Source organism: Stegodyphus dumicola, chromosome 10 (genome assembly GCF_044657685.1).
Source record: "Stegodyphus dumicola isolate Sdum_Otavi_A_Nest chromosome 10, ASM4465768v1".
Classification (NCBI taxonomy): domain Eukaryota; kingdom Metazoa; phylum Arthropoda; class Arachnida; order Araneae; family Eresidae; genus Stegodyphus; species Stegodyphus dumicola.
The window spans coordinates 59,727,922-59,740,002 of record NC_140777.1 but is presented as its reverse complement, the minus strand read 5'-3'; the positions used below and the strand labels follow the sequence as shown (position 1 = coordinate 59,740,002).

At 35.3% G+C, this 12,081-nt stretch overlaps 1 protein-coding gene across 4 annotated transcripts in view; it reads right to left on the bottom strand.

Annotated features, from left to right (window-relative positions):
• Positions 1-12,081, bottom strand: part of LOC118204865 (prolyl 4-hydroxylase subunit alpha-2-like) — a 202,132-nt gene that overhangs the window by 26,331 nt on the left and 163,720 nt on the right. For 3 of the 4 annotated variants that reach the window (XM_085824969.1, XM_085824968.1, XM_085824970.1), the window contains exons 8-9: positions 10,439-10,612; positions 8,370-8,564 (exon numbers count right to left, since the gene is read on the bottom strand). In XM_085824969.1, coding sequence (XP_085681095.1) covers positions 8,370-8,564; positions 10,439-10,612 — 369 coding nt within the window. The remainder of the gene's footprint in view (positions 1-8,369; positions 8,565-10,438; positions 10,613-12,081) is intronic. The other variant, XM_085824971.1, reaches the window with a different exon arrangement.

Below are 12,081 nucleotides of genomic sequence, written 5' to 3'. Positions count from 1 at the left end.
GGCCGAGGCTCCCCGAGTGAGTGAGTGAGCGCCACCAAGAGGAAGACCACTGACCTGGCCTTAGCCTCACAGTGTGATATCTTCCTGGCAGAAACCATCTACTCTCTGCTCCGCCCTGCTCCGGGAACGCAGCCGAATAGACGGCTAAGAGCCTCATAAAGTCCACATGTAAGCTTGGATGTTGTTGTACGGGGAAATAGTATCCTGTTAGGAACTACTTAAAATTAAGCAAAGAAGCAATCAAAAGACTGTTAAGAATCGCTGTTAGAATAGACAGAAACTTGTGTTAGATAAAGTAAAGATAGGAGGACTCTGCCTGAAAAATTAACTGCCGTGGATTTTCTGGACTTGCTAAATGTCTACATGCGGTTGCTAAATGTCTACATGCGGATTAGCTCCCCCAGTATTAACATCGGCCGTATAATATCCAGAACCGTACGGAACTATTATGAATAGCTCATACATGAACTTTTGCATTTAAAGACATTGCGTACTTTAAATCGAAATATCAGTGTGCATGTTAAGATCAGAATGATTCAGAAAAGTTCAAATTACGCTATAAACCTAAACTCACTCCACAAGCATCTGACACAGAACTCTGAATAATTCAGCAGAGGTCCCATTGTTCGATATCATAAATTTTATTGGCTGAAACAAGAAGTCAGAAACCATATTCTGTCACTGTGCTTCGAAAATGCAGTCACTGACCGTAACAAATTCAAAACATTAGAACGCAGATTTTAAGCGCAGTGCTTTGCATAATAGAAAATTATTCATAATTCTGTAAAGTATTTTACCGTACTCCACGACGATTAAACTAGCCATCGATACGCCACTAATGAATTTAACCGATTGGTACTTTTGCATTTTGAAAAACACGCATGTTTTGAATTTAACTACTACATTTACTGCCCGCTAAAACAACTACCACATTTTTTTGAATTTTACAGATTGGATTCGGAAATTGTTGAGACAGTATGGATTAAAAAAACAATTATTTGTTAGACATAACTATTTGCACTCTTAATGTCCGCAAAAGATAATTTGGGGCAATAACTGCAATTTATCTATCATAGAATAAAGTTTGAAAGGAAGAAGAGTGGAGCTGAAACGCCGGAGCATTATCACCTTATGCTTTTATATGATTTTAAAGTGGAACTACTACACTAAGAAGAATGCTTTCAACGTCTACAATTAGCGCATGGAAATGATACTATCTCGTGCAACTGTGTACAGATGGTTTACGGAATTTGGTAGAGGTCGAAATTCTCTCCTGGGTGAAGGATGTATAGAAGAAGTCCTTCGTCAGCTATAATGTGTAGACCATAAGAAAAATATTAATCAATGATATTATTTGTATTTGCCAAGTGGTACAGACAGAACTCAACATTGGATCCGCAGCTATACATGAATCTTTTCATGAAGGACAGCACATGAAGAAAGAAGTTTGTCGTTAGGTCTCTTATCAATTAATGAAACACCAAAAACTGAACGTAAAAAAAGAAGAAGAAAAAAAAAAAGTATATAATGATGGTGGACACCCACAGCTGGATTAACCGGGAGCTGGGAACTTAGTACCTCAAAATCTATCAATTTATCGGTTTTTCAATTTTTTGCTAAAATTGTACATTTTAATACACTGAGAAAAAAGTATGAAACGATCTGACGATAATAAACGGTATGTATAAAAGGCTTTTAAAATTTTTGACAGCCTTGTAGAGTCATTAGGGTTTTTTTTTTTTTTTTTTTATCTCGGAGACGTGAAAAATGTGCATTGCCCTCGCCGGGCCGGACCTCCCAAATACACGTCGAGTGTGCTTCCAGTTATACCACGAAGACATGCGGAAAGGAGGGAGAAAATACCTTATACACTTCCCCTTTGTTAAGGGCGACTGGGTATGAAGGGATCTAGACCGAAATTCCTGTGGTGATAAACTATCGCCCACCATTTTTTTTAGTTCGAGCATTACAAAAGCATGTGGATAGGAGTGAGTAAATATACCTCATAAGCCCTTTAAATGCCACAACCACCTCAGTGTTTATTTTTATTTTATTTTATTTTTTTTTTTTACTTATTTATCGTCCCAGTTACTTGTTAAAAATCAATATAGAAGAAGAGGAATGTAATTAAGATGTATAATTGGAACTATCAGCAAACTCTGTTTATATGTAAACACCGATTTATTTTAAATAGTGAAAAAAAAAGTGAAGTTCGAAAAAAAAAATTTTCACTTTCGAACTGGCAGTCTTTTCTTCCTTTTTTAGCTCAGCTCAGCAAATATTTCTATGTATATTATGAGTTTGCTTGCATTTCTTCAGAAACGGAAATTATTTGTGATAAGACATGAACAGAAAGAGGTTGTAATGAAATTGATGACGTTCCTGACTACAGAATATAATTGCATTCTTTAAACTGCGTGTTCTGAGTTTGCAATTTTTCGCTGAATCCTTTTACTTAAAACCCTAAAACTTATACAGATATGAAGTAAATTACTTAATATTTTTATTGTTTGTTTAAAATTATATACTTAATAGAAATAAGGATAGGTTTTGCAAAATACTGAAAATAAAAGTGATTGGAAATGAAACTGTAATTGAAATAATATTTTTTTCAACGTTTTTACATATAAATGGGCCTTTTTAACTTTTTTCTCATTAATTTAACTAATTTAATAATTCCAAAATCGATTCTTAACGTTATTAACAATATTTTAATAAATAAATTAAAACATTGAAAATTAAAGAAGAAGAAAGATATTTTAATTGTTAAAATTTTCTTTAAAAACTTTTCATTAAAAAAAATTACCGGCAAATTTTTTTTTTTTTTTCCCCAGCTTAAAATCAATTTGCCTCACAAAACCATTTAATTTTATTCATAAAAGATAGATTAAAAACCTCAAATAAAAAATAATCATTTAAAAGGTAACGAGTCCCTCATAAGCAAAATAAACACGTGCTTAGGGTATCAAGGAAAAAAGAGCAGCACAAAAAGGTGTTTAGGATATTCAGGAAGGGGGGCACCAAAAAAAACTTTCCCATTCCCAAATTTACCGTAGAGTGTATGGTGCAGGTAAACCAAGACCGAGAGAGAAGGGACAGGAAAAAGCAGACGTGGCATCACAAAAAGGTCTTAGAGCCTTAAGTGGTTAGAGCCTCTAAAAGTCGTAATCCGGTCCTGTGGACACCACGTTCTGTTTAAAATCATAACTGTTGATTAAACGAACGCACCTTTTGACGTTCCAACATATTAAGGAAGCAAAGTTTGGTCTTTGAAGATGACCTCAACTAACAATGGTGAAAAGACAAAAAAAAAAAAAAAAAAAAAAAAAAAAAATGTATGCTGGTTTTTTTAGAATTACAGGATTGGTCAAAGCCACCAAGTTAAAGAGACAGAAGACAGTTCCAGCTAACTGGTATATTACCAGAGTCGATGCAACCGGTGCAATCTCACCGGGCAGGAAAATTTACACACTTTAGAGAAGCGACAAGCAGTAAAATTTAAAGATGGTAAAATTTTTAGAATTTAGGGACGCACGGGACAACAGAGTTTCGGACCCGCAGAGCTTGCATCGGGAGGCAGGACGTCTAGCGCTGGCCTTGTATATCACTAAGTGTCTTCCAGAAATTCTTCAAGGAATGAATATTAAAGAATTCCTGCTTCACCATGTGAATTTCAGATTGTATTGATATAGTATTGTAATCTCATTAATCATTATTTTTAATAAACTGCATGTACCCCATGGGTTGCTCGATGTACATAACAAATAAACTTTAGAGATCCTTTGGAAAGCTTCAGATGCACATCTCCTCGACAGAATTCAACTTTTTTTTTTTTTTTTTTTTTTTTTTTTTTTTTTTTTTTTTTTTTGTGCGCTCTTAGACAGGTCGCAATTTTTTTTTAAGGGTAATTAGTATAGGAAGGTATTACCAGTTGACTCACGGTACATCTCTGGTCTCCCCCCCCCAAATTTTTTTCTGTACCTATACCTGCTTCACATTATAATACGTGCTCTCATTCAGCAAGAGTGACAGCCGAAATTATTGAACAGAGAAAGCTCATCCAAGTGATAGAGCATCCACTACGAGAGTCAAAAACCATATTATGTCACTCTTATCCAGGTCTTGCTTTGTGTGATTTTGCCTACTTTTTAATCGCAAGGAAAATTTAAGGGGCCGTCGTTTTCAGTCTAAAGATGAGACTGATGAAGTTTTAAAAGCATATTTTTCATCGATCCCAAGAAATGGGTAATTTGGAACATTTAATCTTTGGAAAATTCGTCAACAAAAGTGCATTGATGTTAGAGGAAACTACCATGAACTAACCTAAGATTTGGTAAATTTAATTGGTATCATTTAGCTGCATTTGAAAAATTTTAGAGTGACGTTCGTAAGATTCATTTTTATTGTAACTTTCTGAGTCAATCTCGTTCACCCTTTTTCAGATGTTTATATCCCATCTTAAAAACCTAAAATACTTACTAATATTTGAAACAGGTCGGATTAAAGATGTTTTAAACGTAATAATTTGTAGAGACATTAGGTTATTTCGAAGTAGGAGATGTGAAAAATAAGCAATTCCCTCGCCGGGACTCGAACCACGGACCTCTCGAATACGCGTCGAGCGTGCTGACCACTACACCACGAAGCCATGCTAAGAAGGCGAGAGAAACACCTTATAAATTTGCCAAAGTGTTTCACTTGATTGTCTGTATGCGGTACTATTGCTGATTAATTGCTATACTGTTAGTCGACAAAATGAAAAAAATACATTTTACTCACTTCAAGAACTTTTTCTTCTGCGCTAATGTGTTGCCAATTCTTATATCGTCAGTAGAGTTAGATGATTAGCTCCGGAACTCATTCAAAGAACTCATTAACTTTATTGAGTGAATTTACTCCTATTCTAGAAAACCGTGTTGTAGCTGTTTTATACTTCACGAATTTCTCTTGGTGGAAGCGTAGAGGCATTGTCCAGGCATACAGATCTGCTATTCGTTCACAAACTGATTCACCTTGATGAAACTTTAGTGAAACAACGAAAGCCTAGCGGAGCTATTGTTGGAAGCATGCCAGAATCGATTTCCATTTTAGTAGGGAAAGAATGTTTATCTTTCCATGGTAAATGAGAATTTAGTTTTTATCATTTTCCAGCGTTTTGAAAGAATTTTCATCCTATAAATTCATAGTTATTTCTGTTCAGAAAGGTAATTTTAGGGAATCTCAAAACTACAGCTGAAAGAAATCATTTCAGGGAGTTGGCGTTTGATTGAGTTGATTCTTTTAATCACTTGCGCTACGACTAAACTTCACGGTTGAGGTGCCGTGCGCTACACTATAACAAGCAGTAAAGTGTCTCATTTACGCCGCTCCGCGTCTGCAAGTGCAATCCAGAGCTGGTGACAATCTCGAGAAATAAACAATCTCGTTGTTAGGAGACGTGTGCACCACGTTATTTTCATTTTTGCGATAAATGCCTATCGACGTGGAGCTCACGTCGCTCGCGGTTTGAGACAAAAGCATCTCGACGTGCATGGCACGTCTTTTTAGCGCAAGTGGTTAATTCCACGGCTCGTCCGATTCTTTTGACTCTTCCTTTAACAGTCTGGCTAACCATTCCCGAACACCGTCGTTCCAGATCTTTTTCATAAAATTTATAGTTAGTGAGCGGTGAGTCGTAAAAAGAAACCGATTTATTTCAGTCGGTGTGTTCTGTCCTGTGGTCCTGATCCCATAAAAGAACGATTTTTCCCATCTTAATCGATCCAATGCGACGCTTTTGGCCGGATATAACTGTCAAACATTTATGGATGTCGGATATAACCGGCACTAGTCATGAAAGAGATAAAAGTTCATAACAAAACAGCTACGCAACGTAATTGTATTACACTGAAACAAGCAAATTCACTAAAGTTTATTACATATCTCACGAATACTCAAATGTGTCTACGTTTGTCGCAATGCGATGAAGAAACATTTTGTGCGGAAAACTGTTTCTTCCTACATTCACTTCACATATATTTTCTATGTATCCCTGTGTGATTTCAACAGTTACGTACTATTGGTATTCTGTAGAAATTTTTGAAAGCAAATTACTAATATCAGGCTAATTATGATCACGGTGTCATTCATAAGGAAGAATTCCATGTTAAGAAAGAAGCATTTGAGAGTTTTATTTCCGTTACTGCTAGGGAAATCGAAACGGGAAGGTGGAAGGGCAGTCCTTTGACGGAAGGGGGAAGGGCTCTTTATTCTAAAATACAAACCTCAAAACAAAGTTCCGAATATTGTAGTATCACTGCAAACTTTCTTCTTCATTGTTATAAGTGTTGTTAGCTAGAATTAATAAAATTATTTAAGAGGTTTTTAAGAACTACAAATGTATATTTTGCATATTAAGAAATCCTTCTCTGCTAACATCGTGACAGCAACAGTAGCAATTAAATAGATCTCTAATGTCATTTGTAGTTTTGTGAACAAAGGAAGAAGCAAAATAAAATGAATTTAAAATATTAGAATGAAAAGTTTTTTCTTCAGAAGTGATTTTTTGCACATTTTTAGGGAAGGTATATTTTGCGTGAATGATTATTTATAAGGGTTATTCAGGCGGATCGTGGAGGCAGCTACAAAGTAACCAGATTCTATGAGGAATTAAGCTGAGAAGAAAAACAGTTTCTACTCTAGGTAAAGTATTTAAAGAAATCCTCGCATCATTGCACGTTAGTTGTGAGAAGCGTTTTCTAAGCGAAGTCATTTAAGAATTATTTAAGAGCTACAAATGTACATTTTGATTTAAAATATCTTACTCCACAATCAGAAACAATCAACTGGATTTCTAAAATGTCATCAATAAGTTTTGCGCAAATAATTAATAAATTTAAGAAAATGCCAAATAATAACACAATTTTAAAATGTTGGAACTAAAGTTTTTCTTCAGAAATAAACGCAAAAGTTTTAATTTACTTCTCTACATGTCTTCTTGCAATTATGTTTGTATACAAAAACGGGCGACAATTTCAGTGCCAGCCCCAGGCGGCAAAATTTAGCTATAGATATCAAGATAGAACTGCAAGGATTAGATTTCTGGAGATTAATGACATAAAGATAGTATTCCTCGACAAATCACAAGATATAAAATTTAAAGACATCACATTAGCGTGTCATCTCTTCCACATTATCCTGTCCAACTTAGTGACAAGTTTCGATGGAGATACTCTTCCAAACCATCTGCAAGGATCCAGAATCTCCAGAAATCTAATCCTTGCAGATCTCTATGGCAGATTTTAACTGACATATTTTCGCAAAGGGATTTGATAATGGTAGCGAGCCGAGCAATTATCTACCTGATTTCTTTCACACACTGTGCTATCAGTAAGCATTCTGGTATACCCAAATGCAGATAACATCCAGTTAATCGCATAATAGAAATGACGATCACGATTGGTACGGTTCTGCAATATCTAAAAGATATCTGGATCTAACTAGATTTCAGTGTCTTGCAGACCTAATGTAGTCTGAGATTACACCACAATAAACTACTTAAGGTGGCTCAAGATAATTAACGACGCGTTTAACAGCTGTTCAGGGAATGGAATGTATATGAGCTGTCGTATATTAAATGTTAAGCCGCCCAGACGGTATAGTGGTTAGGGCAGCCTGCCTGCGATACCGTAGGGCCCGTGTTCGAAACGCGGAGAAGGCAATGAATGTAAAATTGTCTGTCTCTTCATAGGAGGTAACGGTGGCTGCCTATCAGGTTTCTTGAAAATGGTCTCCACCTAAGGCCTTAGGAGTGGCCAATGCCGTTATAGGCAAGTGCCTGCTATTGGAAAAAAATATTAAATATCAACGTTAATGGTATTCCCGTGAACCGTGAAACGTGTAAAGAATATACATACAACATGGGAGAAGGGGGTAAAAAATGTTACTACTGTGTATTACAATTCTGTAACGAATGCTCAGTATTGAACATAATAACATTTTAGAATATCCTGTGAGAAACATACTTTAAAAGTACAGACATTAATTCTTTGACCTCTCTTTGTTCCATATCTGAAAATTCTTCAACGCCAGTGGCTATTGCAGTTTGTATGATTTTTTTTTTTTTTTTTTTTTTTTTTGGCTTCATTTCCAATGGATTTAAGTCTTTCAAAATTGTTGATAACTTCCGGCCAGAACTGATGCCAGCAAGCATTTAGTGTTCATGAATGAATGTTGCCTCGTGTATAAATAAAATTCTAGCGCTGGGAAAATTAAATGGAAACAGTTACGGTAAAACGAATATGCGAAATCGCATTCTGAAAATCCGCGTTCAGCAAAGGTTTATTATATACGCTTAATATGTATTATTAGCAAGATGTAAGGAACTTAACGAGGCTTCTAATTACTTGTACGATTTCTGCATGGTCTTGCTCGACGTCAGTGGATAGTCCAGTCACGGCTTCCACCAGTCTGTAAACGTTAGCCATCAGAGGGTGGTCTGTGGGGCCCACCCACGCATTCTGGCTGGTCCTGCTCACAGAGACGATTTCACTGCCTTTGCTCGCCTGCACCATTGATCGAGCCAACTAGAAAATGACATTAGGATTATGTAGAGAAATAGGTTTCATTATCTACAATCACTCTACAAATAAACTATTCAGTAAATATTTTCAAATGGAATACTCTGCTGTCCACACAAGTCATTACCCGTCCTTTGTTTTCGCAACGATTGGTCATAAACTTGTACAGGGTATAAGCCTAACTGCTTAACATATCTAAATTCAATTTCAAATTCAATGTTTTTATTTGAGGGTGTGCGCTCGAGCTTCTGATGATTTGAAACAAAACAGCTCTCACGGTTATGGTTATAATGAACAAATTTCGAAATTTTCGAATGGCAACACCCACCTTTTTCCTGCGCAAATGCATCAGCGCATTGAAAAACCATAAATGGCATTAGAACGATACACATATGTTAAAACATTTATATAAAAGAGCAGTATAAAGGGCCGATAACTGCACAGGAAAAGAGAGAGAAAACGTGTTTATTGAAATTACAAGTTTTCGAAGTGTATAACGTTTCAAGATAAAATTATATACCGTAATTTCGCCGCTTCGTGATCACCGCGATCCAACGACCCCACTTCCATAAATTTCTGGTTATGGTTATTTGAAATTTAAGATGTACACGTCAAATCCACGAGATTTGTCAGAAATGAAAGATGTCATAAAACGTGAAGTTATACAGGTTCCGCCTGCGATATTATGTCCGTCATTGTTGTTAACAATCTGTCGCATGCAGTGCGTTATCATCTGCGAAAGCGGGCACGTTGAAAACTTGTAATTCCAATAAAAGTTATTTTCTCTCTCTTTTCTTGTGTAGTCATTGGTTCTTTACAATACTCTTCTTTGCAAATGTTTTACGCCGGAAATTTTCATCATATATATATATATATATCGTTTCAGTGCCATTTATGTTTCTCCAATGCACTGGGAAGAAAAAAGAAAAAAAGAAAAAAAAAAGAAAAAAAAAGAAAGAAAGAAAGAGAGGTGTTGCCATTCGAAATTTTCGAAATGTTTTCACTGTAACCATAACCGTGAGATTTCTATTGTTTCAAATTTTCTCAATCTTGAGTGCATACTTTCAAATAACAATACCTAAAATTTAATTTCGAGCGAATGAGCGGATAGGTCGCTTGGGGTTCATATATCGGAAAAGTCTTTTATGACCACGCTATATACGTATATATCTAAGCCAATGGCCTTGCTAAAATAAAGGCCGGGTAAGGTCTTTTGTGGAAATGGTATATAATGACTTAAACACAAGTAAAATTACGTCGTTTAGATGTGCTATTGAAAAATAAAATAGATATTTAAATTTGTAAGAAGTACGTTGTTTCTTGTAAAACTGCTCTGATTGTTAAACAGTGCAATTAAAATTTAAGAGATGAATTAATTATGTTATCTCATGATGTGAACACTTTGGAATTTGGTTCTTTCCAAATCCGCTTAGAAGATAAATTGAAAACCTAATCGTTTACTCAATGGCAAAGTTCGCCTGTTGGACAGAATAATAATAATGCATGGTAATGTAACGCAATATAAGCTCAAGTTTTGAAAATGTTTGAAAGATTTCGTGAAAAATATTCCAGGCATTTTCAAAATAAATAAATAATATATTACACAAAAAACTTGCAAAAATAAGGAAAGAAAGTTCTGAACGAAAGGCAAACACAGGTTGTGTAAAAGAGGACACATTACTTGGGGTTCTGCAATCTGCTTAAGAATTTCAGTTTACGTTTCCTTTGGTTCTGCAATCTTCCTGAAAATGTCAGTTTGATTTTCCGTCAGCAAATAGCGGAACACAACACATAAGGCTTAATATGAACAGCATTTTGGGCAAATAAGAAAAACTTTTAAACGAAAGGAAGTCAGAGGTTCTGTAAATGAGGGCACATACCTTGGGCTCTGCAACCAGCCTGAGAATTTCAGTTTGATTTTCTGTTAGCAAGTCGTGGAACACAACCACGTAAGGCTTAATACTCCTCTCTTCGATTCTTAACGGTCGCAGAAGCAAGTACGGATGATTACGTGTTTCTGTGCGGCAGAACAGTTTGGACTCTTCAGCTGTACTCTGCAAAATATGTTTTAACTTTTTAAGCAAAGAGAATAAATGAGAATTTTTACATTACATGATAACATTCTTCAAATAAAATTGTCCAGAAAGATATATGCGTTAAATCGAAATTTCCAGTGAGGAAACATGGCTTTCGCCATCAATGCATTTCGACTGTGGTGAACTTCTTCTTCAGATAAGAAATATATCTATTGGTTTAGTTAGTTCTATGTACAACGAATAAAATACTATATTTCCTTGCTTATCTTGTCCACTATATTTCTAGCACTACTTTTGAAAATTCAACAAATATTCGCATAATTTCCCCCTTCCTCTGTTGTACATAGTTTCCCCCTCTGAGGACTAGTTTATTGACTATTCCCTTGATTAATTGTATTCAGTTCTTTCAACTTTATTTGCAATTTTTTTAACCATAGCGAGAAGTGTCCAGCTCGGTCTCCGTCAGATAGTGTAATGTTAATATTACCACGTATTCTTATTCTAATGTACGTTTATTTTAAAGAAATAATACTGCAAAAGTTACCAGTAGTTATCCATGATTACATTTCATTTATTGTGGTTTTATTGCAACCGCGCCTATCAGACATTAAATTACAACATAAATTTCCCCTCCCGATTTTTGGACGGTAAAATTAGTCAAAAGGAGGGGGAAATGCACAAGGAACATATGGTATAATGCACATTTAAGAAATTTTTTATTGAAAATATTTGCTTTGAAAAAATGATGACAACCTTAACAAAATAGTACATTTGATTTAATGGTAGTCAATACTAGCGTTGGCATAATATATCTTTCTACAGAAAGGTTTTTGGCGCTATAACAACTTTAGGTTAGTGAGTGCAACTAAATGGTTTACTATTATTATTGTTTTTACAGATAAAATGACATAAGGAAATTACATCTACAACGACAGCTATAATTAAGGTAAAATAACACGCCGAACAAATATTAATTTAGAAGTCAAACAACAAAAATCAGCGTTATATTTGCAAATTTTCACAGGATTAGTTTCGATGGTTTTATCGAACCATCAACCTCAGCTGTTAAAGTGCAAATGAATTTGCTGCCAATTTAACTTTCGGGCCGTTTCTTCTCCTATCAATAAAATTCCGCGTTCCATACTTAAGAACCCCATTCCGGATATGAATTCCTGGGATAATTACAGGATTCCTTGCCAGTGTGGTTTAAATTACATTGGTGAAACTAACAGAGCCTTTAAAATTTTGCGTTAAGGAAGGTGAGGCATATGTTAGGAAAAAGGAAACACAGAAGTCTTCTATTGCCCAGCATTGTTGGTGGGAAATTCACACTTTTCATTATTCTGTAGCCAAAATTATTCAAAAAATTTCTTCCATTGCTGAATTAGATGTTCTAAAGGCGTTTCACCTTCAAAAAATCTTTCTGTTCTAGTTAACAACCGTAATTCTAATCCACATTTACCTTCAGCCTTTAAGGAAATTATGTT